At 43.2% G+C, this 26,379-nt stretch overlaps 1 protein-coding gene across 11 annotated transcripts in view; it reads right to left on the bottom strand.

The window, feature by feature from the left end:
* Window positions 1-26,379, bottom strand: part of ncor1 (nuclear receptor corepressor 1) — a 404,095-nt gene that overhangs the window by 271,430 nt on the left and 106,286 nt on the right. For all 11 annotated transcript variants that reach the window (XM_041197143.1, XM_041197144.1, XM_041197133.1 and 8 more), the window contains exon 9: window positions 5,087-5,153. In XM_041197143.1, the coding sequence (XP_041053077.1) occupies window positions 5,087-5,153 (67 nt within the window). The remainder of the gene's footprint in view (window positions 1-5,086; window positions 5,154-26,379) is intronic.

Raw genomic sequence — 26,379 nt, 5'->3', positions numbered from 1 at the left:
GCCTGCTCCTTCATTTAATAAGACCATAGCTGATCTTCTTGTGTTTCGATTTCCACATTCCCATCTGACCCCAATAACCTTTGATTCCCTTGCCCAACAAGAATCTATCTACGATAAAAGCAAAATACTGCAGATGCTGGAAATCTGAAACAAAAACAAAAATTGCTGGAAAAACTCAGCAGGTCTGACAGCATCTGTGGAGAGGAAGACAGAGTCAAAGTTTCGAGTCCGTATGACTCTTCACCAGAACTAAAGAGAAATAGAAATGTGGTGAAATATAAGCTGTTTAAGGGGGGTGGGACAGGAGGAGCTGGATAGAAGGCCAGTGATAGGTGGAGGCAGAGGAGAGATTGCAAAGATGTCATAAACAAAAGGTCAAAGGGTTGTTTAGGGGAGTGATATTAGCTAAAGAATGTGCTAATGGTGACATTAAGGGTAGAAAGCAGGATGAGCAAGTGACAGATGGCCCGAGTGGGGTTGGGGCGAAGGGATCGAAATAGGCTAAAAGATGGAGACAAAACAATGGATGGAAATAAATTTTAGAAATAATAATAGAAATAGGTGGGAAAAGAAAAATATACAAAAAAATGTATAATAATTATTAGAAAAAAGGGGGTGAGGATGGAGGAGAGAGTTCATGATCTGAAGTTGTTGAACTGAATGTTAAGTTGGGAAGGCTGTAAAGTGCCTAGTTGGAAGATGAGGTGCTGTTTCTCCAGTTTGCGTTGAGCTTCACTGGAACATTGCAGCAGGCCAAGGACGAACATGTGGGCATGAGAGCAGGGTGGTGTGTTGAAATGGCAAGTGACAGGAAGGTCTGGATCATGCTTGCGGACGGACTGAAAGTGTTCCACAAAGCGGTCACCTAGTCTGCGTCTGGTCTCTGCAATGTTGAGGAGACCGCATTGGGAGCAGACTAAATTGTGGGAAGTGCAAGTGAAGTGCTGCTTCACTTAAAGGGGTATTTGGGCCCTCGGACGGTGAAGAGTAGGGAAGTAAAGGGGCAGGTGTTGCACCTTCTGCGGTTGCATGGGAAGGTGCCATGGGAGGAGGTTGAGATGTAGGAGGTGATGGAGAAGTGGACCAGGGTGACGACAGCGGGGGGTGAAGGGAAGATGTGTTTGGTGGTGACATCATGCTGGAGTTGGCAGAAATGGCGATGATGATCCTTTAAATGCGGAGGCTGGTGGGGTGATAAGTGAGGACAAGCGGGACCCTGTCATGGTTCTGGGAGGGAGAGGAAGGCGTGAGGGCAGATGCATGGGAGATGGGCCGGACACGGTTGAGGGCCCTGTCAACCACCATGGGTGGAAAACCTCGGTTAAGGAAGAAAGAAGACATGTCAGAATAACTGTTTTGGAAAGTGGCTTCATCGGAACAGATGCGACGAAGGAGAAGGAACTGAGAGAATGGGATGGAGTCCTTACAGGAAGCGGGGTGTGAGGAGCTGTAGTCGAGGTAGCTGTGGGAGTTGGTGGGCTTGTAATGAATATTGGTGGACAGTCTATCACCAGAAATTGAGACAGAGAGGTCAAGGAAGGGGAGGGAAGTGTCAGTGATGGACCACGTGAAAGTAATGGAATGGTGGAAATTGGATGCAAAGTTAGTAAATTTTTCTAGGTCCAGACGAGAGCATGAAGCAGCACCGAAGCAGTCATCGATGAACCAGAGAAAGAGTTGTGGGAGGGGACCTGAGTAGGACTGAGAACAAGGAATGTTTCACATACCCCATAAAGAGACAGGCATAACTGGGACCCATGGGGGCACCCAAGGCCACACCTTTTACTTGGAGGAAGTGAGATGAGTTTAAGGAGAAATTGTTCAGTGAGAGAACAAGTCCAGCCAGATGGAGGAGAATGGAGGTGGATGGGGATTGCTCAGGCCTCTGTTCAAGGACCTCAGACCATCCTGGTGGGGGATTACTTGCACTTCCCTCAATTTAGAATCCTTAGATTCTGGACAAGTCCCAGAGGATTGGAGAATGGCCAATGTAACACCCTTATTCAAAAAGGGAGGGAGACAAAAAAACAGGTAACTACAGGCCAGGTGGCTTAACATCTGTCATTGAGAAAATGTTGGAGTACATAATCTAATTAAGCAGAGTCAGCATGGCTTCACGAAGGGAAATTATGCCTGACACATTTATTAGGATTCTTTGAAAAGGTAACAAGCAGGATAGATAAAGAGCAACCAGTAGATGTAATATATTTGGATTTCCAAAAGGAGTTCGATAAGGTACCACACATAAAGCTACTTAATAAGATAAGATAATGTTCAGCACCATTCGCGACTCCTCAGATAATGAAGCAGTCGAGGTCCAAATGCAGCAAGACCTGGACAATATCCAGGCTTGGGCTGACAAGTGGCAAGTACCATTCGTGCCACACAAAGTGTCAGGCAATGACCATCTCCAACAAGAGAGAATCCAAACATCTCCCCTTGACATTCAATGGCATGACCATTGCTAAATCCCCCACTATCAACATCCTTGGAGTTACCATTGACCATAAACTGAACTGGACTAGCCATATAAATACTGTGGCTACAAGAGCAGGTCAGAGACTAGGAATCGTGCGACAAGTAACTCACCTCCTGACTCCCCAAAGCCTGTCCACCAACTACAATGCACAAGTCAGGAGTGTAATGGAATACACCCCACTTGCCTGGATAACTGCAGCTCATACAACACTGAAGCAGCTGGACACTGTCCAGGACAAAGCAGTCCACTTGATTGGCACCACATCCACAAACATTCACTCCCTCAACCACCGACACACAGAAGCAGCAGTGTGTACCATCTACAAGATGCATTGTAGGAGTTCACCAAAGCTCCTTAGGCAGCACCTTCCAAACCCACGACCACTACCATCTAGAAGGACAAGGGCAGCAGATGGATGGGAACACCACCACCTGGAAGTTCCCCTCCAGGTCACTCATTATCCTGACTTGGAAATATATCACCATTCCTTCACTGTCGCTGGGTCAAAATCCTGAAACTCCCTTCCTAACAGCACTGTGGGTGTACCTTCCCACAGGGACTGCAGCAGTTCAAGAAGGCAGCTCACCATCACCTCCTCAAGTGCAACTAGGGATGGGCAATAAATGCTGTGAAGCAGCCAGTGAAGCCCACATCCTGTGAATGAATTTTAAAAAAGAGCCCGTGGTGATGGGGGTAGTATATTAGCTAACTAATGGAAGACAGAGTTGGGAAAAGGGGGGCATTTTCGGGATGGCAACCTGTGTTGAGTGGAGTGCCACAGTGATCAGTGCTGGGGCCACAATTATTTACAATAAATATTAATGACTTAGATGAGGGAAGGGAATGTACTATCGCTAAGTTTGCAGGTGACACAAAAATAAGTGGGAAGGCAAGTGCTGAGGATGACACAAAGAGCCTAGAGAGGGATATAGACAGGTTAAGTGAGTGGGCAAAAACCTGGCAGGTGGAATATAATGTGGGAAAATGTGAGGTTATGCACTTTGGCAGAAAGAATAGAGGAGCTGAATATCATTTAAATGGAGAAAAATTGCGGAAGGCTCCAGCACAGAGGGATTTGGAAGTCCTTGTGCATGAATCCCAAAAAGCTAATGTAGAATTTCAGTAGGTAGCAGGGAAGGCAAATGGAACGTTGGCCTTTATTCCAAAGGGGATGGAGTATAAAAATAGCGAAGTCATGCTAAAACTATACAAGGCACTAGTTAGGCCATACCTAGAATACTGTGGACAATTTTGGTCCCCTTAGCTAAAGAACGATATAATGGCATTGGAGGCAGTCCAGAGGAGGTTCACTAGGTTGATCCCAGGTATGGAGGGATTTTCGTATGAGGGGAGGTTGAGTAGATTGGGCCTGTACTCATTGCAGTTTAGAAGAATGAGAGGCGACCTTATTGAAACATATAAGATTCTTATGGAGCTTGACAGGGTAGATGCTGAGAGGTTGTTTCCCCTTGTGGGAGAGTCTAGGACCAGAGGGCATATTCTCAGAGTAAAGGGTCGCCCATTTAAAAGAGAGATGAGGAGGAATTTCTTTTCTCAGAGGGTAGTCAATCTGTGGAATTCTACAGCAGAGGGCTGTAGTGGCTGGGTCGTTAAGTATATTCAAGGCTGAGATAGAGAGATTTTTAATCAGTAAGGGAATCAAGGGGAAAAGGCAGAAAAATGGAGTTGAGGATTATCAGGTCAGCCATGATCTCATTGAATGGCGGAACAAACTTGATGGGCCAAATGGCCTACTTCCGCTCCTATGTCTTATAGGGTACCCAGATCCCACTGAAACTCAAAGCTCTGCAATGTCTCACCATTATGCTTCTTTTTTATTCTTCCTGCCAAAATGGACAATTTCACATTTGCCCACATTATACTCCACTTGCCAGGTCTTTGCCCACTCACTTAAGCTATGTCACTTTGTAGCCTCCTTAAATCCTCTTCACAATTTACTTTCCTACCTGTCTTTATGTCGTAAGCAAATTTAGCAAACATACCATCTGTCCCCTCATCCAAATTATTGATAGAAATTGTAAGAAGTTGAGGTCCCAGCACTGATCCCTGTGGCACACCACTCATTACATCCTGCCAACCAGAAAAAAAAACCAGTTTATGGCTACGCTCTGTTTCCTGTTAGCCAGCCAATCATCTATCAATGCCAATATGTTACACCCTACACCATGACCTTTTATTTTCTGCAGTAAACTCTGATGTGGCACCTTATCAAATGCCTTCTGGAAATCTAAGTACAGAATATCCACCTGACCCCCTTTATAGCACTATCCTCATTATATATAAAACTCTACGCTCATAAAGGTCTCAATAACACATACAAATTAAAGAAAACCAAAGCCAATGTCTCCTTTGCTGTGGACTTTGTGCTCTCTTTCCTTATTGCCTCTAAAGTACGTACGTCCTTGCATCCAACACCCACCGCAGACCCGCCCCTCCCCCCCACTAAACTGCTTCCTTCCAGCCCGCAATAGTCAATTTTCCTTTGGTTGCAGCTCAATGCTTGACTTTGATCAGATATTTCTTTTTGTTGTTATCTATATTGCTATTTATACTTTAATTTTAAAAAATTTAAGCACGACAGCATACCCTCTGTTTACGAGCGTGGTTTCTCCTCTTGAAAAAAAGGATCAGTTTTTTCCGCATTACTTGGTTCCTGAAATATAAACAAATGCAAAAGTGGTAAGTTAGAGAGTAATCTAGGTTCAGTGAAAGCATTTGAATGGGAGGGCTGCTAAGATTTAAGTTATAAAAGTCGATGAACTTTTATAAGGCAGGCGGTTGTCTAGGTGATAAATGTCGTGATAAATGTCGAACGGATTTCTCTGCATACTCTAAAGCATTTGATAGTTACCAAGGTATAGGTGCTCTTGCACATATTTTGTGGCTCTTTCTGCTAGGTCAAAGTGATAAACTTCTCAAAACAACTGTGGCATGAAGCTGGCATCTGCACCAAGGCTTTGTGCCAATGGATATGTAGCATTCAAAAGCAAAGCTTACAACTCATAAATCAACTGATATATTACAATTATCCACTATAAAGACCTGTAAGTATGATGGGCTTATAGATTTGCCATTAATCTGCGTACATTTGGAGCTCAAACCCCCAGTCAAAATACTGTTCATGTGTTGCACAAATCCAGACAGCTCAATGGCTGGACACCAAAGAGTTTGTTAAAATCATAACTGATGGAGTTTGGTCCCTAACTGACCTAAGGGCTGAAACATCCAATGAATTCCAGAGCCTGCTTTACTATTTTTAAATCATATAACAATCCTTTCTGTTCAGTTTGTATAATGCATCACCGCTTTACTATCAGATCCAACCCTTAGAGAATGTCAACTGTGCAGAGAGAGCTGATCTTCTCCTGTCGAAAGTGCCATCCCATTTCTCCCACATACAGATCTTGGGAGGTTCCCACCCTTCAAAACACAATTTGAAACAGCTTCTTCAACTGTAAACACTGCATTGACATTTCCATGCAGGAATACATTGGCTCCACAGAATGGTTGGAAGAGATTACCCATTAAGTTCAGTCATTGGGCTGGTCTGAACTGGTTCCCATTACCTCCCACACTCCACTTCCAAATAGGGAGCTACTTCTACCGAACTGTACCCAGTCCATTCCATATGTGAATAGTGATCACCTAAGCAAACATTCCAATTGGAATTGCTAGTCCAGCTTGAATTAAAGTTCTAATGTTTATTTTGGTCACCATTTCTCTGCCTTAACCACAAGGTGCTGATACTCGAAGTACATTTCACAAACTGCAGCCATTGCAGGTTACCTCTTCCAAGAGATCATTCTTCACGTACGAGTCTAGACGCTGTGTATGTTTGACTCCAGTGGCATCATGACCGAACCACAATTTGTCCTCAACTGAAATCCACACTCCCAGCAGACGTCACTGCACAGTGATCAGGAGCCCTGGCTAACTTCCTATCCTTAGCTCAAGATGCTGAGGCCAATTGCAACAGCCCCACTGAGATTAATTAAATAGTCAGGAGATGAAACCCAAATTCCTCCACTTTCTAGTTCAGTACCACACTGGTCTGAGTATTTAACAAATGAATAAAGTCCTTGGAACAAGTGATCAGTTTATAAAGTTGGGTTGCAAAGTGGTTTCATGGGGGATTTGGAAGGATCAATTTTAAGCAACTTAACAAATTATGCACAAGGATTCTCACTGAGTACTAACAGCCCTCAATGAATTTTGGAAGTCAGTGTGAATTATATTGCATCGCCAACTATCTGTGAGCAGGCCCCAACAGGAAATATCACCATCCTCTACCTTCTGTCCACTCAGTGCTGTGCTGCTGCTTCTCAGCATCTGCTTGGATGTAAAAGGAGTTTTCCTCCTCAGCCAAATGACTGTCTGACCCAAGCGGAACCCACTTTCCCTCTCCCAGTCGGTTTGGCTCTACTTATACAGCACTGAAAGAATTGCAGGAAATTGGCTGCTCTTAAATAAATCCTAACCACAGGAAAAGGATGTGACACTGGCTTTCCACTCACTACAAGATCACTCATAGCAAAACATTGAGTGTTAATATTTATCTACACTTCTTCTTTCCAATGCATTCCAACCAGACCGTATAAATAACATTGACCTACTTTTCCACCACTTATGGAAGTAACAGTCACCTTTGAGGGGCCAGACAATGTTTGATAGCAGAACATGGGCTGTACAATGATGTTACATGTGTTCCAATGACAAATATGTACTCCAGTTACTGGCACTCTTCACTCTGTTCCAGTTAACTCTTGTAAGAATCTGAAGCTGAACACAAACTTATGTGGCTGTGAATAAGAGGCAGGAAACCCTGATCAGCGTTCTACACAACTCCACTAAGCAGTCCTTCTTCCAATTCTGTCAAAGCTTGTTTCTTTAATACTGTCAGCTTGCTACTGCCTACTTAAGTTTTTAATCCTGCAGCTAATTTGTCATCAACTTGAACCAGAATAATGGTCTTAAAAATTCCCACACATGGAGCTTTACTGAATGCCTTCTGAAATGCAACTAAGTCATATTTGTGACAAATCCTCCTTTAACTAGTTTAGTTACTTCTTCAAAGAAATCCAGACCAGGCAAGCAAGTTACAGCTGCCAAATCAAGTTAATTATTAAAAAAAATATTCATACCATTTGGCAATCAGCACAATGAAATGATGATCTCCATGGGCTGAATTCCACACCCCCCCCCCCCCCCCCCCCCCGCCCCCCACCCACCCTGCCATTGGGGGTGGGTTGTGCAGGGACAGGTGGGAGCGAGCGCGAACCCAATCGGGTCCGCGCTGCCATTTTATGTGGGTGGGCCAATTAAGGTCCGCCCAGCGAGATGCTCACCCGGAAGCACTGAGCACTCCCTATACGGACAGGAGGGGATTCCCTGAGTCTTCCCCAAAGGTGCCTCAGGGAAATCAGTTTTTAAAATTTAAATAAAGGAAAAGAAATCTTTTAAAACATGTCCCCTCTTGTGACAGCGTCACATGAGCTAGGACATGTCAATGAATTTTTAAAATAGTTTTTATTGGATTTTAAAACCCTTCATGAAACCTCATCCCACCTGTGGATGAGGTTTCATGAAAAACGCGAAGGCCGTCTGGGCTCTTCACCTGCCAGCCAACCTTAAGGTTGGACGGGCAACTCACTTAATTGTTTTAAATAGCTTTTGACAAGCCTAAATCAGCTGCGCACCTGCCGAACTGAAAATCTAAATGCCGCCCGCGTTGACGAGCGGGCCACGCCCCCGCCCCCGCTCACCGATGGGAAAATTCTTCCCCGTGTGTCAGGCTCTTAATGGTGTAACCATAATTGTGCTAGTCAATATACTGTCTACAGAGCTACAATCGCAAGGAAGCCTGGTGAATTCTGTAGGAGGCTGTATGAAGGTACAACAATCTTTAACAGAATCTAACATATTTGTAAAATCGGCACAAAGATCTTGACTCCACACTGAAAAATCTTTAATCCAAATCTCATTGCTGTCATGTTATGTAGAGGATATTAATTTTATCATTATTTAAAACAACTCAATGACGTTTTGCACTGAGAGAGCTGAACAGAGTCCCCGTGAAGCCGCTTGTGGCCAGGTACAGCGCATGGTTCAACATCCACGGATTGAGGCACAGATCCCGAGGCACTTGCACACATGCCTGGCGGCTACCCCCGGCTCCATTTCCAGGCTGCCAACAGCACCCAAGTCGCCGTCGAACCACAAAGCACAGGCAGGGGCCATAGCTAGCAGTAGGAGGAGGGGGAGAACGGGCAGCAAGGCTCAAAGGCCGGCCACAACAACCGTAAAAAAAACAGGGCGGTCAGCAGGAGGTAGCATTCAAGGGCCACAAACAGGCTAAGGGAGGGGGGAGGGGCTGTTGGAGGAGGGGCAGGCTGGGGGACGGTGGGGGGAGTATAGGAAACATTGGTTCAGTCTGAACTGGAGTATTGTGTCCAGTTCTGGATGCCAGACTTTAAGAAGGAAGTGAAGGCATTAAAGAGGGTGCAGAAAAGATTGAGGAGAATGGTTCCAGGGATGAGGAGCTTCAGCTCCTTGGATAGGTTGGAGAAGCTGGGGCTGTTCTCCTTGGAGAGGTTGAAAATAAATTTTATGATGGTATTCAAAATCATGCGGGGTCTAGACAGGGTAAATAGAAAGAAACTTTTCCCATTGGTGGAAGGATTAGTTTAAAGTGACTGGCAAAAAAGACAACGGCGACACGAGGAAAAACATTTTTATGCAGCATGTGGAATGCACTGGCTGAGCATGTGGCAGATTCGACCATGGCTTTCAAAAGAGAAGTGGGTCATCATCTGCACAAGAAAAATTTGGAGGGCTATGGGGAGAAGGTGGGGGAGTGGCACGAGGTGACTTGTTCTTGCAGAGAGCAGGCACAGACATGACGGGCTGAATGGTCCCCTCCTGTGCTGTGACCATTCTATGATTTTATTCAAAGCAACTGCTGTAGTTGCACTCTATATTCATCCAAAATGTACATACGATAAGCACTAAAACTTCACATGCTACCCCTTCAACCGATGACAATCTCAAACACGTTTAGGGACTGGAACTATAATCCTTGATTGAGGGATTTACATTCAGGAATCCTCCCATGATAAACAGGTTTGCGGAAGCTGGCAGCATGTGCTTACTGAAAGTCTAGTGGTCCAAAGTAAAACCTCTCTGAATCTTTCATTGCTCCTAGCACCTTCACTGTTAGGTGGCATGGCAGCAAGGAGGAAAATGCTTTTTTCCCAACATGGAAAACACAAATTAAAATGTCTTGGCTCAGAAGATCAGAAAATAGAATTAGTATGGAGATTAGGAATAACAAGAGTCAGAGAATACTGGTGGGAGTAGTTTATAGTCCCCCTAACAGTAGTTATACCATTTGCAAGAAGTATTTGGCGCCTGTAACAAAGGCAATGTAATAATTGTGGAGGACTTGAATCTTCATATAGACTGGACCAATCAAATTGGCAAAGGTGGTCTGGAACGTGAGTTTGTAGAATGCTGTTGTGACAGTTCCCTGGAGCAATAAATCGTGGATACAACTAGGGATAAAACTTTTTTAGATCTAGTATTGTGTAATGAAGCAGGGTCAATTAACAACACCATAGTAAAATAACCACTCAGAGAATACAGTTATAATAGCTGAATTCCATATTAAGTTTGAAAACAACATACTCCAGTCCTAAACAAGAATCTTATAAACTTAAACAAAGCCATTTACAAAGGTAGAGGCAGCTGCTGGCTAAGGTTGATTGGGTAAATAAACTAAACATATGGTGAAAAGTAAACACTGGATAACATTTAAAGAAACAATTCAAAATGTTCAATAAAAATTAATTCCCATTGAAAGCAAAAACTCAATGAGAAAGGTTCATCTGAGGCTTACTAGAAAGTTAAGAATAGCATTAGATTAAAAGAAGGGGCCTACAATGTGGCAAAGATTAATATTAAACCTGAGGATTGGGAAAGTTTTAGAAACCAGAGAGCCACCAAAATGTTGATTAAAAATGAGGAAAAAAGAATGAGAGTAAACTATCCAGGAATATGACTAATACCAGGAATGGGCAGGTTGTCCGATGAGGAAAGACTGCACAGGTTAGGCTTGTATCCACTGGAATTTAGGCAACTTAATTGAAACTTTTAAGATCGTGAGGGGTCTTGACAAGGTGGATGTGGAGAGGATGTTTCCTCTTGTGGGAGAATCTAAAATTTGGGATCACTGTTTAAAAATAAGGGATCATTTAAGACAGAGATGAGGAGAAATTTTTTCTCTCACAGGGTTGAGAGTTTTTGGAACTCTCTTCCTCAAAAAGCGGTGGAAGCAGAGTCTTTGAATATTTTTAAGGTAGAGCTAGATAGATTCTTGAATTACAAGGGGGTGAAAGATTATTGGGGGTATGCAGGAATGTGGGGTTGCAGTTACATTCAGATCAGCCATGATCGCATTGAATGGCAGAGCAGGCTCGAGGGACCAGGTGGCCTATTCCTGCTCCTAATTCGTAATATAAAAACAGATTGTAAGAGCGCTTACAAGCATATAAATATGAGGAGTGTAAACTGAAGTAAACATTGATCTCTTTGAGACAGATACAGGAAACATTTTCACAGGGGGATGAGAAAATGGCAGAGACACTTAACAAATATTGTGTGTTTGCTTTCACAGTAGAAGACACAAATTGCATACAAAATCCTGCACTCCAGATCCTACTACCTCAAAGGGCATAAGTCCCAAGTGCCTAAAGATCTGTGGGTTGAGAATTGGCCTGCTCAGTCACATCATGCCCCAAGGCAGACACCCATGACCCCGAGTAGACAAGGGACACCAGACAACAATGAGATGAAGTCGGGATGGCAGGAAACTTGCATTAATAACAACATGAACCATTTGTGCTGAATGGTCTGTTTCTGCACTGTAATTATCCTGTAATACGTTGTAAAGAGAAGGATAGCAAAGGAGAAGTGAATCTTGAAGTGTTTGAAAGTTGAAAAGGACATTTTCGATAAATTAGTTAGGTCAAAGGAAGACAAAGCCCTTAAAAGCAAGCAGAAACATCCCAGGTTTGTGAGGGTCAGGAGAGAAGAAATTGACAAGATAATAAAAATGATATTTCAGGTTCCACTGAAAATTGATATGAGCCAGAGGACTGGAGAGTAAGTGGTCAATTTAGTCCCAGTATATAAAGGGAGACAGAGCTAATACAGGTAATCACAGGCCAGTCAGTTTAACATGTAGGACGTAGTATTTTTAATGTAATAAAGAATCCCAAGGTGTTTCACAGGCACAAAAACCAAACAAAATTTGACATTGAGCCACATCATGAGATATTAGGGGAGATTAACCAAAGATTTGGTCAAAGGGATAGGTTTTGGGGGGCATCTTAAAGGACGAGAGAGAGGTAGAGAGGCAGGGAGGTTGAGGAAGGGAATTCCAGACCTAAGGTCCTAGGTTTAAGAAACTGTTGAGAAAATAGTTCGGTATAGCCAGCACAGATTTCAAAAGGGACAGTTGTGCTTTACAAACCTCATCTTTTTGAGGAGGTAAAGAGCTGTACATATGGGAAATACAATGAATCTAATATACAAAAGCTGTCGGAAAGTCCTTATCAAGGCACCACATGGGAGATTATGAAAGAAAATTGAGGATTATAGAATTAATAAGAGAACGGGTAACAAAGTCGATTAAAAACTATTTAGAAGTAAAAAAAACTGATAATAGAAGTTACAGCAGCTTTCCAGAGTGGTGAAAAGTCCCACTGCATTCAGTTCTGGGGCTACTTCTGTTCACTACTTGAATCATTTGGTTATAAACTTAGAGGGCATGGTGTTATAATGCCCAAATAGGAGGTACAGCTAATTTCGGTTGATAAGGCTACAAAACCAAAGCTAACTGAATTAGTTTACTTGAGTGTTGAGCATTATTTAAATTGCGTGAAAAAATGTAACACAATTGAAGTGTCCGGTGATATATGTCCAAAGATGGGAGGTGAAGGCGTAGTGGTATTGTTGCTGAACTAGTAATTCAGAGACCCAGAGTAATACTCTGGGGACCCACATTCGAATCCCACCACGGCAGATGGTGGAATTTGAATTCAATAAAAATTTGGAATTAAAAGTCTAATGACGACCATTGTCGGTTGTTTTAAAAACATTAAGGAAGCAAATCTGTTGTCCTTACCTGGTCTGGCCTACATGTGACTCCAGACCCACAGCAATGTGATTGATTCCTAAATGCCCTCTGAAATGGCCGTGCAAGGCACTCAGTTGTATCAAACTGCTACAATGTCACAAAAAAGAAATGGAACTGGATGGACCACCCGGCATCGACCTAGGCACTGGAAAAGACCACAGCAATCTCAGCCCTGTCGATCCTGCAAAGCCCTTCTTACCAACATCTGGGGGCTAATGCCAAAATTAGGAGAGCTGTCTCAAAGACTAGTCAAGCAACAGCCTGACGTAGTCATCCTCACGGAATCATAACTTACAGAAAATCTCCCAGACACCACCATCACCATCCCTGAGTATGTCCTGTCCCACCAGCAGGACAGCAGAGGTGGCGGCATAATGGAATACAGTCGGGAGGAAGTTGCCCCAGGAGTCGTCAACATTGACTCTGGACCCCAAGAAGTCTCATGTCGAGGTCAAACATGGGCAAGAAAACCTCCTGTTGATTACCATGTGATGATTACCACAATGAATCAGTGCTTCTCCATGCTGAACACCACTTTGGGGAAGCACTGAGGGTGGCAAGGGCACAGAATATACTCTAGGTGTACATTCAACGCCATCACCAGGAGTGGCTCGGTAGCACCACTACTGACCGAGCTGGCCAAGTCCAAAATGACATAGCTGCTAGACTGGGTCTGCAGCAGGTGGTGAGTGAACCAACAAGAGGGAAAAAACATACTTGACTTCATCCTCACCAACCGGCCTGCCGCAGATGCATCTGTCCATGACAATATTGGTAGGAGTGACCACCGCACAGCTGTTGTGGAGATGAAGTCCCACCTCTACACTAGCGAATACCCTCAATCGTGTTGTGTGGCAACACCGCCGTACTACATGGGATAGATTTCAAACATATCTAGCAACACAAAACTGGGCATCCATGAAGTGCTGTGGGCCATCAGCAGCAGCAGAATCGTACTTGAACACAATCTGTAACCTCATGGCCCGGCATATCACCCACTCTATCATTACCATTAAGTCAGGGGCTCAACGAAGAATGCAGGAGGGCATGCAAGGAGAAACACCAGGCATATCTAAAAATGAGGTGTCAACCTGGTGAAGCTATAACACAGGGCTACTTGGATGCCAAACAGCATTGGCAGCAAGTGATAGACAGGGCTAAGCAACCCCACAATCAACGGATCAGATCTAAGCTCTGCAGTCCTGCCATATCCAGTTGTGAATGGTAGTGGACTATTAAACAGCTCACTGGAGGAGGTGGCTCCACAAAAGTCCCCTTCCTCAATGATGGGGGAGACCAGCATATCAGTGCAAAAGAAAAGGCTGTAGCATTTGCTACAATCTTCAGCCAGAAGTGCCAAGTGGATGATCCATCGCGGCCTCCTTCAGAGGTCCCCAGCATCACCGATGCCAGCCTTCAGTCAATTCCATTCACTCTACCTGATATCAAGAAACAGCTGAAGGCACTGGATACTGCAAAGGCTATGTGCACTGGCAATATTACAACAATAGTACTGAAGACTTGTGCTCCAGAACTTTCCGCGCCTCTAACGACGCTGTTCCAGTACAGCTACAACACTGGCATAAACCCGGCTATATGGAAAATTGCCCAGGTATGTCTGTACACAAAAAGCAGGACAAATCCAACCCAGCCAATTACTGCCCCATCAATCAGTCTACTTTCGATCATCAGTAAAGTAATGGAAGGGGTCATCGACAGTGTTATTAATCGGCACTTGCTTAGCAATAACCTGCTCACTGACACCCAGTTTGGGTTCCACCAAGGCCACTCAGCTCCTGATCACATTACAGCCTTGGTTCAAACATGGACAAAAGGGATGGACAATTAATGCTGGCCCAGCCAGCGAAGCCCACATCCTGTGGATGATTGAAAAGAATGGTGTGTGAGTGGAATTTGCGGTGATGGTGTTCCCATGTACCTACTGCTCTTGTTCTAGATAGTAGAGATTACAGGTTTGGAAGGTGCTAGCAAGAAACCCTGGTGATTTGTTGTAGAATATCATGTGGATGCACAATGTAGCCACTATGCACCGGTTATGCTAGGAGTGGATATTTAAGATGGTGGAAGGGATGCTAAGCTAGTGGGCTGCTTTATCCTGCATAGTATTGAGGTAATAGAATCATGAAGTGGTTACAGCACAAAACAAGGACATCTGTCTGCCATTCCCGTACCAGCTCTCCGCAAGAGAAACTCAATTAGTCCGACTCCCCGCTCTTTCCCCATAGCCCTGCAAATTATCTTAAACTGGTGTACTCAGGTTCTACACCCTTCAGCCAAGGGGAACATCCCGTTCTCATGCTCGACATCCAGGAGTAATCCAAACCAGACAGTGTCCTCTGTGTTTCATGAAAATATCATAATTTTCATAATATTCTTCTGGTTTATTGGGAAGTAGGTTTATGGGGGTAAGTATAGTTGGGTCTGTCTGCGTGTGATTTAATTACATTTGAAGTCAAATAGACTGTAACCTTTAACTCATCAAAAGAAGGTGTGAAGGGAATTTGCATTTTTAGATAGATGAAGGGAGGTTTGGATTTCAAAGGGATTTTGGTCTGTTTATAACTAGCCAGATTAGCAAGGCAAAGGAACGTGTTTCTTTTTCCCAAAGCTTACTGAAACTAAATAGTGGCATCAAGAAAGCCTTTATATTGTGAGGAAGATACAGTTTCAAAAATGTATGAGACAATAGAATTTACATACTAAAAAGAGAAAAACATGTATAAAGGAGAATGAGGCTATGGATTTTTTATTCATTCATGCAATGCGGGCCTCGCTGGCTGGGCAGCATTTATTGCCCATCAGTAGTTGCCCTTGAGAAGGTGGTGGTGAGCTGCCTTCTTGAAACGCTGCAGTCCATGTAGTGTAGGTACACCCACAGTGCTGTTAAGAATGGAGTACCAGGATTTTGACCCAGTAACAGTGAAGGAACAGCGATTTTTTTCCAATTCAGGATGGTGAGTGACTTGGAGGGGAACATCTACGTGGCGGTGCTGCCATCTGTCTGCTGCCCTTGGCCTTCTAGGTGGTAGTGGTCGAGGGTTTGGAATGTGCTGTGGAAGAGGCCTTGGTGAATTCCTGCGGTGCTTGCAGATCGTACACACTGCTGCTACTGAGAGTCAGTGGTGGAGGGAGTGCATGTTTGTGGATGTGGTGCCAATCAAGCGGGCTGCTTTGTCCCATATGGTGTAAAGTTTCTTGAGTGTTGTGGGAGCTGCACTCATCCAGGCAAATGGGGAGTATTCTATCACAATACTGACTTGTGCCTTGTAGATGGTGGACAGGCTTTGGGGAATCAGGAGGTGAGTTACTCATCACATGATTCCTCGCCTCTGACTTGTTCTTGTAGCCACAATATTTATAAGGCTAGTCCAGTTCAGTTTCTGGTCAATGGTAACCCCCAGGATGTTGATAGTGGGGGATGAGTGGTAATGCCACATAACATCAAGGGGCGATGGTTGGATTCTCTCTTGTTGGAGATAGTCATTGCCTGACACTTGTGTGGTGCAAATGTTACTTGCCACTTGTCAGCCCAAGCGTGGATATTGTCCAGGTCTGGCTGCATTTGGTCATGGACTGCTTCAGAATCTGAGTCGTCGCGAATGGTGCTGAACATGGTGCAATCATCAGCAAACATCCCCACTTCTGACGTTATGATGGAAGGAAGGTCATTGATGAAGTAGCTGAAAATGGTTGGGCTGAGTTCATTACATCTTCATTTGTGCTAGATATGACTCCAACCAGTGGTAAGTTTCTCCCCTGATTCCCACTTACTCCAGTTTTGCTGGGACTCCTTGAAGCCACAATCTGTCAAATGCTGCCTTGATGTCACATTGGCAGTCACTCTCACCTCACCTTGGGAGTTCAGCTCTTTTGTCAAAGTTTCAACCAAGGCTGTAATGAGGTCAGGAGCTGAGTAGCTCTGGTGGAACCCAAACTGGGCATCAGTGAGCAGGTTATGGCTAAGCAAGTGCCGCTTGATAACACTGTTGACGACCCCTTCCATTACTATACTGATGATCGAGAGCAGGCTGATGGGGCAGTAACTGGCTGGGTTGGATTTGTCCTGCATTTTCTGTACAGGACATACCTGGACAGTTTTCCACCTAGCGAGGTAGATGCCAGTGTTGTAGCTGTATTAGAACTGCTTGGCTAGGGTGCGGCAAGTTCTGGAGCACAAGTCTTCAGTACTATTGCTGGAATATTGTTGGGGCCCATAGCCTTTGCAGTATCCAATGACTTCAGCTGTTTCTTGATATCACGTGGAGTGAATTAAATTGGCTGAAGACTGGCATCTGTGATGCTGGGGATCTCCGGATATGTTGGGCCCTTCCCTTCCATCATTGAGGATGGGGATATTTGTGGAGCTTCATCCTCCAGTGAGTTGTTTAATTGTCCACCACCATTTACGATTGGACGTGGCAGGACTACACAGCTTAACTGTGATCCGTTGGTTGTGGGATCGCTTAACCCTGTCTATCACTTGCTGATTATGCTGTTTGGCACACAAGTAGTCCTGTGTTTTAGCTTCACAAAGTTGACACCTCATTCCAGGATACTGTGTTAATTTTTTGGATCATTGTCTTAAAGGTGATGTAACTGGAAGTCAGATTAATTTGGAATTTTTGGAATTATTATAGTAGTAATTGTAATCTTATGTATATGCTTGACATCATTTATTTTGTTAATAAGTATTTTAATTTAATTTTATTAAACCGCTAAAAGTCCTGGTGGACTCCCTACTTCTGAATTCAGTGCACGCATCTCGAAATACAAACTGCAAAACAGTTGTGACTGCATGATAAAGTTTCCTTCGTGGATTTGATTTGCCTGGCACATCATCTGCCGTGTCATAACATGTGGCAAATGATGTGTGCAAGGTGAACCAAAGCCATGAGGTAAACTTGATCACACTATCACAATGGTTTTGCAATTCGTATTTTATTTCGAGAACTAATAAGACTATCATGACTTGAGGTTTTTGCAAAACTAAACATTTATTAACAAAAGAAAAGACTTCAGGCACGTACGTGGGTCTACAAATTACTATTGTAATAACTCTGAAAACCATTAATTAACCTGGCTACAAATTAATACTATAATAGCTCCTAAAACAATTAATTAATCTGGCTCCCAGTGACACCTCCGTTACAAATATATTTAAACAGACCCAGGCAAAGCAACACAACACCATGGATGGGAGAACTGAAAGTGAGTTTTCACAGCTTCGGTTCCTATAGACAACAACTCGATGCACAGAGGCTGGAGGCTTTTCACACTTGTTAGTTGTTAGAATGCTTTTGCCCCTTACACATAGCCTCAGCTCCTTTATACATTTCTCCCTTTTTAATGTAAATTCCATTGCTCCCATACGTTTTTGCAACTTTACTTTTCTCATAATATAAATCTTTCATAACATTTATTTTATTAATAACCTTTGTGAAAAATAAACACACTGTTTGGCTTGGCTTCTTCTAGCTAAGTGTAACATCTTACCATCTCTTTGGACTTCAAACTACTATAGTTTATCTAAAAATGCAAATTTCCTTACACCTCACATTCTAAAACTTCAGCTGTGTTTATGTATTTAGTATTTCAAACCTAGCTTGTTGATAACTCAAAACCTCCAGACCAGTTGTCTCCAATTCAATTAAAACACACAAACACACACTACTCAAACCACACTATTAACCTACCTTTACAATAAATCACAATAATATTATGAAAATTATATTTTCATGATAACTTGCTCCATACGGGAAAATGAACCGTCATAACTTTAAAAAGACAGCTTCATTTTCTTAACCCATCTTACACTACCTGCTATACTTACCTATATACTCACGCTATTGTATTACCAGATGCATACATTAACATATATATATAAATCCTTGGTATCAACAGAAATCATTCCAGTCCAGTGTTCAGGTTTTTAAATGTCCAATTTTCCCGTTTCAGCTACAAACTCTTGATAATGCATCTGCAATTAGATTTTCTCGTCCAGCCACATGTGTAATCAGTAGATTAAATGGTTGCAGTAATAAACTCCATCTGAACAACCTTCCACTTCTGTCTGAAAATTTGTCCAGAAACTTTAAAGAATTGTGATCTGTATAAACAATTATTTCTGACTAATTGTTTGCAACGTAAAACTCAAAATGTTGCAATGCTAACACCATTCTGAGAGTCTCCTTTTTGATCGCTGAATATCTTCTTTGCTCTACATTCAAATTCCATGAAAAATACCCTATCGGCTTCTCAACTCCAGTTTCATCTTCTTGTAACAGAACAGCCCCAATGCCTTTATCGCTTATGTCAACTGTCAACTTAAATTTGCTTGGCATAATTGGGTACTGCCAAAACTGGTGTCATAGTCAATACAGTTTTCAAACTGTAAACTTCTTGTTCTTTTTTAATAGTTCAGGCAATGGAGCAACCACACTGCTATAATTTGGTACAAACTTCCGGTAAAATCTACTCACGCCCAGAAATCTCAAAACTTGTCGTTTTGTTGTAAGCGCGGGGAAATCCACGATACCTTTGACTTTCACATCTCTCGGATCCACCTTAACAAGTCCAATAGCATGGCCTAGATACGTAACTTGTGCTTTTGCAAATTTACTTTTGGCCAAAATGCACCATGAAATTAGCTCCTTGTAACCAACAAAACAATTCTTCCAGATGTTGTAAATGCTCCTCCCTCATTTGACTGAAAACTATCAAATCATCAATATAAACTGTACAATGATGCAGTCCTGTAATTACTTTGTTTGTCAGTCTTTCAAATGTTGCAGGTGCATTTTTCATACCAAATGGCATGACTTTACACTGATATAGTCCAACTGGTCTGACAAAAACCAATAACTCCTTTGCTCTCTCCAACAACAGTACTTGCCAATATCCTCTCAGCAAGTCAATCTTTGCATTACATTTTGATTGCCCCACTTTCTCAATGCAATCTTCCAACCATGGTATAGGATATTAATCTGCATTTATCACAGCATGCCCCTTTCGATAGTCCACACGGAGCTCTTATGTTCCATCCAGTTTCAGTACCATCACAATAGGCGAACTATAGTTACTGCAACTAGACTCAAATTATGTCATTTTGAAGCATGAATTCAATTTCTTTCTGCATTTGTGATAACTTTGTCAGATTTAATCTATAAGGTTGTTGCCTTATTGAAGATGGAACTTCTACATGCATTTCATGTACAGCTAAATTTGTCCTCCGCAGCTTATTCCCACAAAGAGCTTTGTATAACTACAATAGCTTCTTCAAATCACTTTGACACTTGTCTGGAAGGTAACTCAATATTGCATTTAAATTTTCAAGTACCCTTTTATTATCCAATTTGATTAGAGGAAATCAATTTCAGAATCCTGCATTTCTACCTCTTTCTCCTTATTTACCACCACTAATACCTCCTTTTGGTCCTCTTCCCTGTCAAAGTCCTTTTTAAGCATATTTACATGAAACACGCCCTGATTCTTTCTTCTATCTGAAGTACTTATAACATAATTTACTTCACTCAGTTTCTTTTCAATCCTGTAAGGCCCACTTAACCTTGCCTTTAATGAGTCACCTAGTACTGGTAACAAAACTAGCACTTTTCCCCAGCAACAAAACTATGAGCTGTAGCTTTCCTGACTGCCTTCGCTTTTATAACTTGCTGTGATATCTTTAAATGTTCCCGAGCTAACTCACATGCTTTGTCCAATCTTTCTCTGAAGTTTGATACGTAATCCAGGAAAGTAGTTTCTGAATTTTGACCCACCAATTTCTCATGAATCAATTTCAGTGGTCCCCATACCTCATGGCCATAGATTAGTTCGAAAGGACTAAAACTAGTCGATGCATTAGGAGCAATCCAAATAGCAAATAACAAGAATGGAATTACCCTATCCCAATCCTGTGGATAATTGTGACTATACTCCCTCTCTTCATCGTTTTTAAAGTGTGATGCCATCTTTCCAAAACCCCTTGTTATTCAGGATAGTAAGCTGTTGACTTGAACTGTTTTATCCCCAAACTGTTCATTACTTCCTTAACATGCTGTGACATGAAATTTGAACCCTGATCTGATTGTATTTTCTTAGGTAAACCATATCTTGTTAAGAAAAAAGTCAACTCTTCCACAATTCTCCTTGTTGTAATATTTCTCAAAGGTATTGCGCTTCAGGAAGCCTAGTAGATACATCCATTATTGTCAGTAAGTACTGTTTTCCACTTTTAGTCCCAGGAAGGGTCCCACACAATCAATCATGACTACAGTAAAAGGTTCTTCAAATGCTTGAACTGGAATTAAAGGAACCAGCTTAATCACTGCTTGTAGTTTCCTTATCACCTGACATATGTGACATGTTCTACATAATTTGACTACATCTCTATGCAATCCAGGCCAATAAAAATGTTTTTGTATTTTCGCCTGTGTCATTGTAATTCCTAAATGTCCCCCCATTGGAATTTCTTGAGCTATTCTCAGGGTCTCATTTCTATATCCAAATGGTATAACAATCTGGTGCACTTCCCTCCAGCTTTCATCTGCTGAAACATGATGTGGCTGCCAACTTCTCATTAAAACAATCCCCTTATCTTCTGCAATGAGGTGCTGGGCTCCCCCATCATTGAGGATGGGGATATTTGTGCAGCCACCTCCTCCAGTGAGTTGTTTGTCCACCATCGTTCATGACTGGATGTGGCAGGACTGCAGAGCTTAAATCTGATCCGTTGGTAATGGGATCGCTGAGCTCTTTCATTTGCTGCTTATGCTGTTTGGAACGCAAGTAGTCCTGTGTTGTCGCTTCTCCAGGTTGACACCTCATTTTTAGGTATGCCTGGTGCTGCTCCTGGCATGCCCTCCTGAACTCTTCATTGACCATGGGTTGATCCCCTGGCTTGATAGTAATGGAAGAGTGGGGAATATGCCAGGCTATGAGGTTACAGATTGTGTTCGGGTACAATTCTGCTGCTGCTGGTGGCCCACAGCACCTTGCGGATGCCCAGTCTTAAGTTGCTAGATCTGTTTGAAATCTATCCCATTTAGCACAGTGGTAGTGCCACACAACACGATGGAGGGCATCCTCAATGTGAAAGTAGTACTTTGTCTCCACAACGACTGTGCCGTGGTCACTCATATTGATACTGTCACGGACAGATGCATCTGCGGCAGACAGATTGATGAGGATGAGGTCAAGTATGTTTTTACCTCTTGTTGGTTCCCTCTTCACCTGCTGCAGACCCAGTGTAGCACTCGGCCAGTTCGGTCTATAGCGGTGCCACGCACAGCAGACTATCCAAATTCCACTATTAACTTACCTTTACAATAAATCACAATAATATTATGAAAATTATCATATGTTCATGACACACATCATAACACCGTGCAACAACTCTCCTCCTTGGCAGGTGCGGTGCAGTCCGGTATTGCAATGGAAGTCTATGTTTGCAAATTGCTGGACATTTCAATTTTATTACATATTTATTACAAGTTATTTAAATCTGCATCAGACCTAGCAATCATAAAAATTGCCAGCAAGTAACTGTGCCAACACCTATTCAGAATCACACTGCCAGTCATAATGAATTTATTTTTCTGCAGGTGGAAAATTAGCTGAATATTTATGTCCCTAAGCCGAAACACAGGGCCCAATTATAATTAGCATCCTGTCAACTAATTAGTTTTTGTGATTTGAAGAGCAAAAGATCAGCACTCCACAGAGTCAATTCCTCTCACGACCACTGCAGGTGCTCCCCTTTTATGCGTAATTTGCAACACAACAAATGCTTTAGTGAAACAGAATCAGTTTGACCCACTTGCACAGAGGAACTGCAACGAAGGTTCACCAGACTAATCCCTGGGATGGCAGGATTGCCTTATGAGGAGAGATTGAGGAAACTGGGCCTGTATTCTCAACAGTTTTGAAGACTGAGAGGTGATCTCATTGAAACTTACAAAATTCATACAGGGCATGACAAGGTAGATATGGATAGGATGTTATCCCTGACTGGGGAGTCCAGAACCAGGGGACACAGTCTCAGAATAAAGGGCAGGCCAGTTAAGATTGAGAAGAGGAGGAATTTCTTCACTCAGAGGGCGATAAATCTTCGGACTTCTCTACTCCGGAGGGCTGTGGAAGCTCAATCATTGAGCGTGTTCAAGACAGAAATCGATAGATTTCTGGATACCAATGATATCAAGAGATATGTGGGTCGTGGGGAAAAATGACAGAGAGGTAGATGATTAGCCATAATCTGTTTGAATGGCACAGCAGGTTCGACAGGCCAAATGGCCTACTCCTGCTCCTATTTCCTATGCGTCCCATGTATGCATCATCTCATCGATACTGTGGTGTCACATGATAATTTCTCTCTATATGCTCATTCCCGCTTGCCCTGGGAAGGTGGCAGTGAGTTGCCTTCCTAACCAGCTGGACTCATCTCATTTTCTGCGTATAGAATATGCATAGCACATCTTTCACATTGTCATAGCCCACTGAACTGCTTGGCTAGTAGAGTGGCTGGCTCTATTGCCCAGATGTTCAACATCTCAGCTAGGATGCCAACAGGACCCATAGCCTTTGCTATTGTCCATTACATTTTATTGCTTCTTAATACAAGGTGAGTAAACTGAATTGGCAGTATGCCAATGATGGGGACCCTAGAAGGAAGTTAGATAAGATCATCCATCAGCACTTTTGGCTGGAGACACCTGTTTGTGCTTCAGCTTGAGCCTGAAGATTGTGGCAGTATACAATTTGACTATTGTTGAAGCCACAGCACCTTATGGATGCCACTATTCAGCTGCTTAAATTTCACAACATGACATGATTGGATTTCAACTTATCACCTGCAATCTCGATTTGAGTTTTTAACACAACTGAGAAACACAGCATGCTACTTTTGATGCATTATAAATGTATTGTTTCTGTGGAAAGATTACTGAATATTTATTGTGAAATATGCAGAAGTCACACGGCTATTTTATAGCTGTCCTTTCAGCAAAAAGCTTCATTGAGAACACCAGTTTATAAGTTACACCCTGACATTTGGGGGACATGGAAAGCAGGGAATCATTGTGTAATTAGGCAGCACTATGCAGATATTGTGGAGAGGAGCAGAAGTGATTATGTAATCACTGTGTCTCCTGTCAACACGAGATGGTCACCGATGTGCACGCGCACAATCCTATGTCATCACTGGAGACACTGCGCCGGTTGGAAGCCATTCACCCAGTTTCTGAGCCCCGCAACCAGCCCGCGGGCAGTTGGGCGCGGCCTCCCCACAGGGGTGGCTTCTGCTTCTGGGGATTGGGAGATGGCCGTAATTCCGTTTGCAGTTCCAGGGCATGATTCTCCCAGCATAGCACATTTAAGTACCAACAAGCAGGGAGCCCTAGCAAAACTGGAGTCAATGAGAATCAGAAGGATAACTCTCCACTGGAGTTATACCTAGCACAAAGGAAAACGGTTGTGGTTGTTGGAGGTCCATCATCTCAGAATACAGGCTTCATTGCACACCATCGCTTCCACATCACTGAAATATGCTGCTATCATAAGGTGGTTTATTGTAAAAAGGTTCACTTCTCAAAAGAATGAGAGAAAAAAGGCAAGAAAACGATAAGGGAATCAAATGGGATAAAGAAAGCTGTGGGGTTCCTGTAAGATGCTGCTACCAGCACTGGAGTATTTGCAATTCTAGGGTCAGTGATCAGCGCACAGGCATCCTGCTGCATATTGTCCCCTATAAAGATTGCAGCCGTGCGTACAACTGTGCATGTACGGCATTGCCAGCAAACGCAGCCTTATCTAACTGGCAAATTCATCTAAGCAACACACACCATTCTGTCGCACACCCATCAGCAACAATATGCCTAAAAGGTAGTTACAACAATTGTTATACTTTAAAACTGCAAATAATACAATGAAATAATACAGTTAACGATCGTGGAGAACGCATTTGCTCCCTTCTTAAAATTTCTTCAACATGTCCGCCACTGGCAAGTATGGTCTTTATTCATCCCTAATTGCCCTTGAGAAGATGGGGGTGACCTGCCTTCTTAAACTGATGCACTATGTGCAGCAAAGGTACACTCACAGTGCTGCTAGGTTGGGTATTCCATGCTGTATTATTCTTACTAGACTGAAATGACCACAACGATGATTGTGAAATAATCATGCCAAATGTTCAATAAATCATAAACTAAATCTAAGTTAGAAGACAGCTGTAATCTATGAACACACACTTCAAGCCCCCTTATCTCTCAGAGAACAGACAAAGTTTTTTTTATTCACTGAAGGTACGTGGACGTTGCTGGCTGTCCAGCATTTATTGCCCATCCCTAATTGCCCTTGAGAAGGTGGTGGTGAGCTGCCTTATTGAACTGCTGCAGTTAATGTGATGTAAGTGCACCCACAGTGCTGCTAGGGAGGGAGTTCCAGGATTTTGACCCAGTGACAGTGAAGGAACAGTGATATATTTCCAAGTCAAGATGGTAAGTGCAGGGGAACTTTCAGGTGGTGGTGTTCCCATGTGTCTGCTGCCCTTGTCCTTCTAGATGGTAGTGGTCGTGGGTTTGGAAGGTACGACCTAAGGAACTTGGGTGAGTTTCGGCAGTCTATTTTGCAGATGGTACACACTGCTGTTACAGTGCGTCAGTGGTAGAGGGAGTGAATGTTTGTGGATGTGCTAAAAACAAAAAAACTGCTGATGCTGGAAATCCAAAACAAAAACAGAATTACTGGAAAAACTCAGCAGGTCTGGCAGCAGTGGCGGAGAAGAAAAGAGTTGACGTTTCAAGTCCTCATGACCCTTCGACAGAACTTGAGAGAGTCCAAGAAAGGGGTGAAATATAAGCTGGTTTAAGGTGTGTCTGTGGCGGGGGGGGGTTTGAGTGGGGGGAGAGAGAGAGAAGTGGAGGGGGTTGGTGTGGTTGTAGGGACAAACAAGCAGTAATAGAAGCAGATCATCAAAAGATGTCACAAAAACAGAACAAAAGAACACAAAGTTGGTGATAGAAGTGTCAGCGGGTTTGATGACAATGTCAGGGTTCAAACCCGCTGACAAAGGTGGTGCTGTTGTTGTCTGGCGCACTGACCTCTACCTCGCGGAGGCTGAGCGTCAACTCGCAGACACTTCCCCCTACCTCTCCCTGGACCATGACCCCACCACTGAACATCAAGCAATTGTTTCCAGGACTGTCACTGACCTCATCTCCTCTGGGGATCTTACTCCCACAGCTTCCAACCTGATAGTCGCCCAACCTCGGACAGCCTGCTTCTACCTCCTACCCAAAATCCACAAACAGAACTGTCCTGGTAGACCGATCGTGTCAGCTTGCTCCTGCCCCACTGAACTCATTTCTCGTTATCTTGACTCCCTTCTCTCTCCCCTTGTCCAGTCCCTTCCCACCTACATCCATGATTCCTCTGACACTTTACGTCACATCAACAATTTCCAGTTTCCTGGCCCCAACCGCTTCCTCTTCACCATGGACGTTCAATCCCTCTACACCTCCATCCCCCACCAGGATGGTCTGAGGGCCCTTAGCTTCTTCCTCGAACAGAGGCCCGAACAATCCCCATCCACCACTACTCTCCTCCGTCTGGCTGAACTTGTTCTCACACTGAACAATTTCTCCTTCAACTCCTCTCACTTCCTCCAAAT

The sequence above is a fragment of the Carcharodon carcharias genome, chromosome 10 (genome assembly GCF_017639515.1).
Source record: "Carcharodon carcharias isolate sCarCar2 chromosome 10, sCarCar2.pri, whole genome shotgun sequence".
NCBI lineage: Eukaryota > Metazoa > Chordata > Chondrichthyes > Lamniformes > Lamnidae > Carcharodon > Carcharodon carcharias.
The sequence above is the reverse complement of the archived record's forward strand: the minus strand, read 5'-3'. Positions and strand labels throughout refer to the sequence as shown.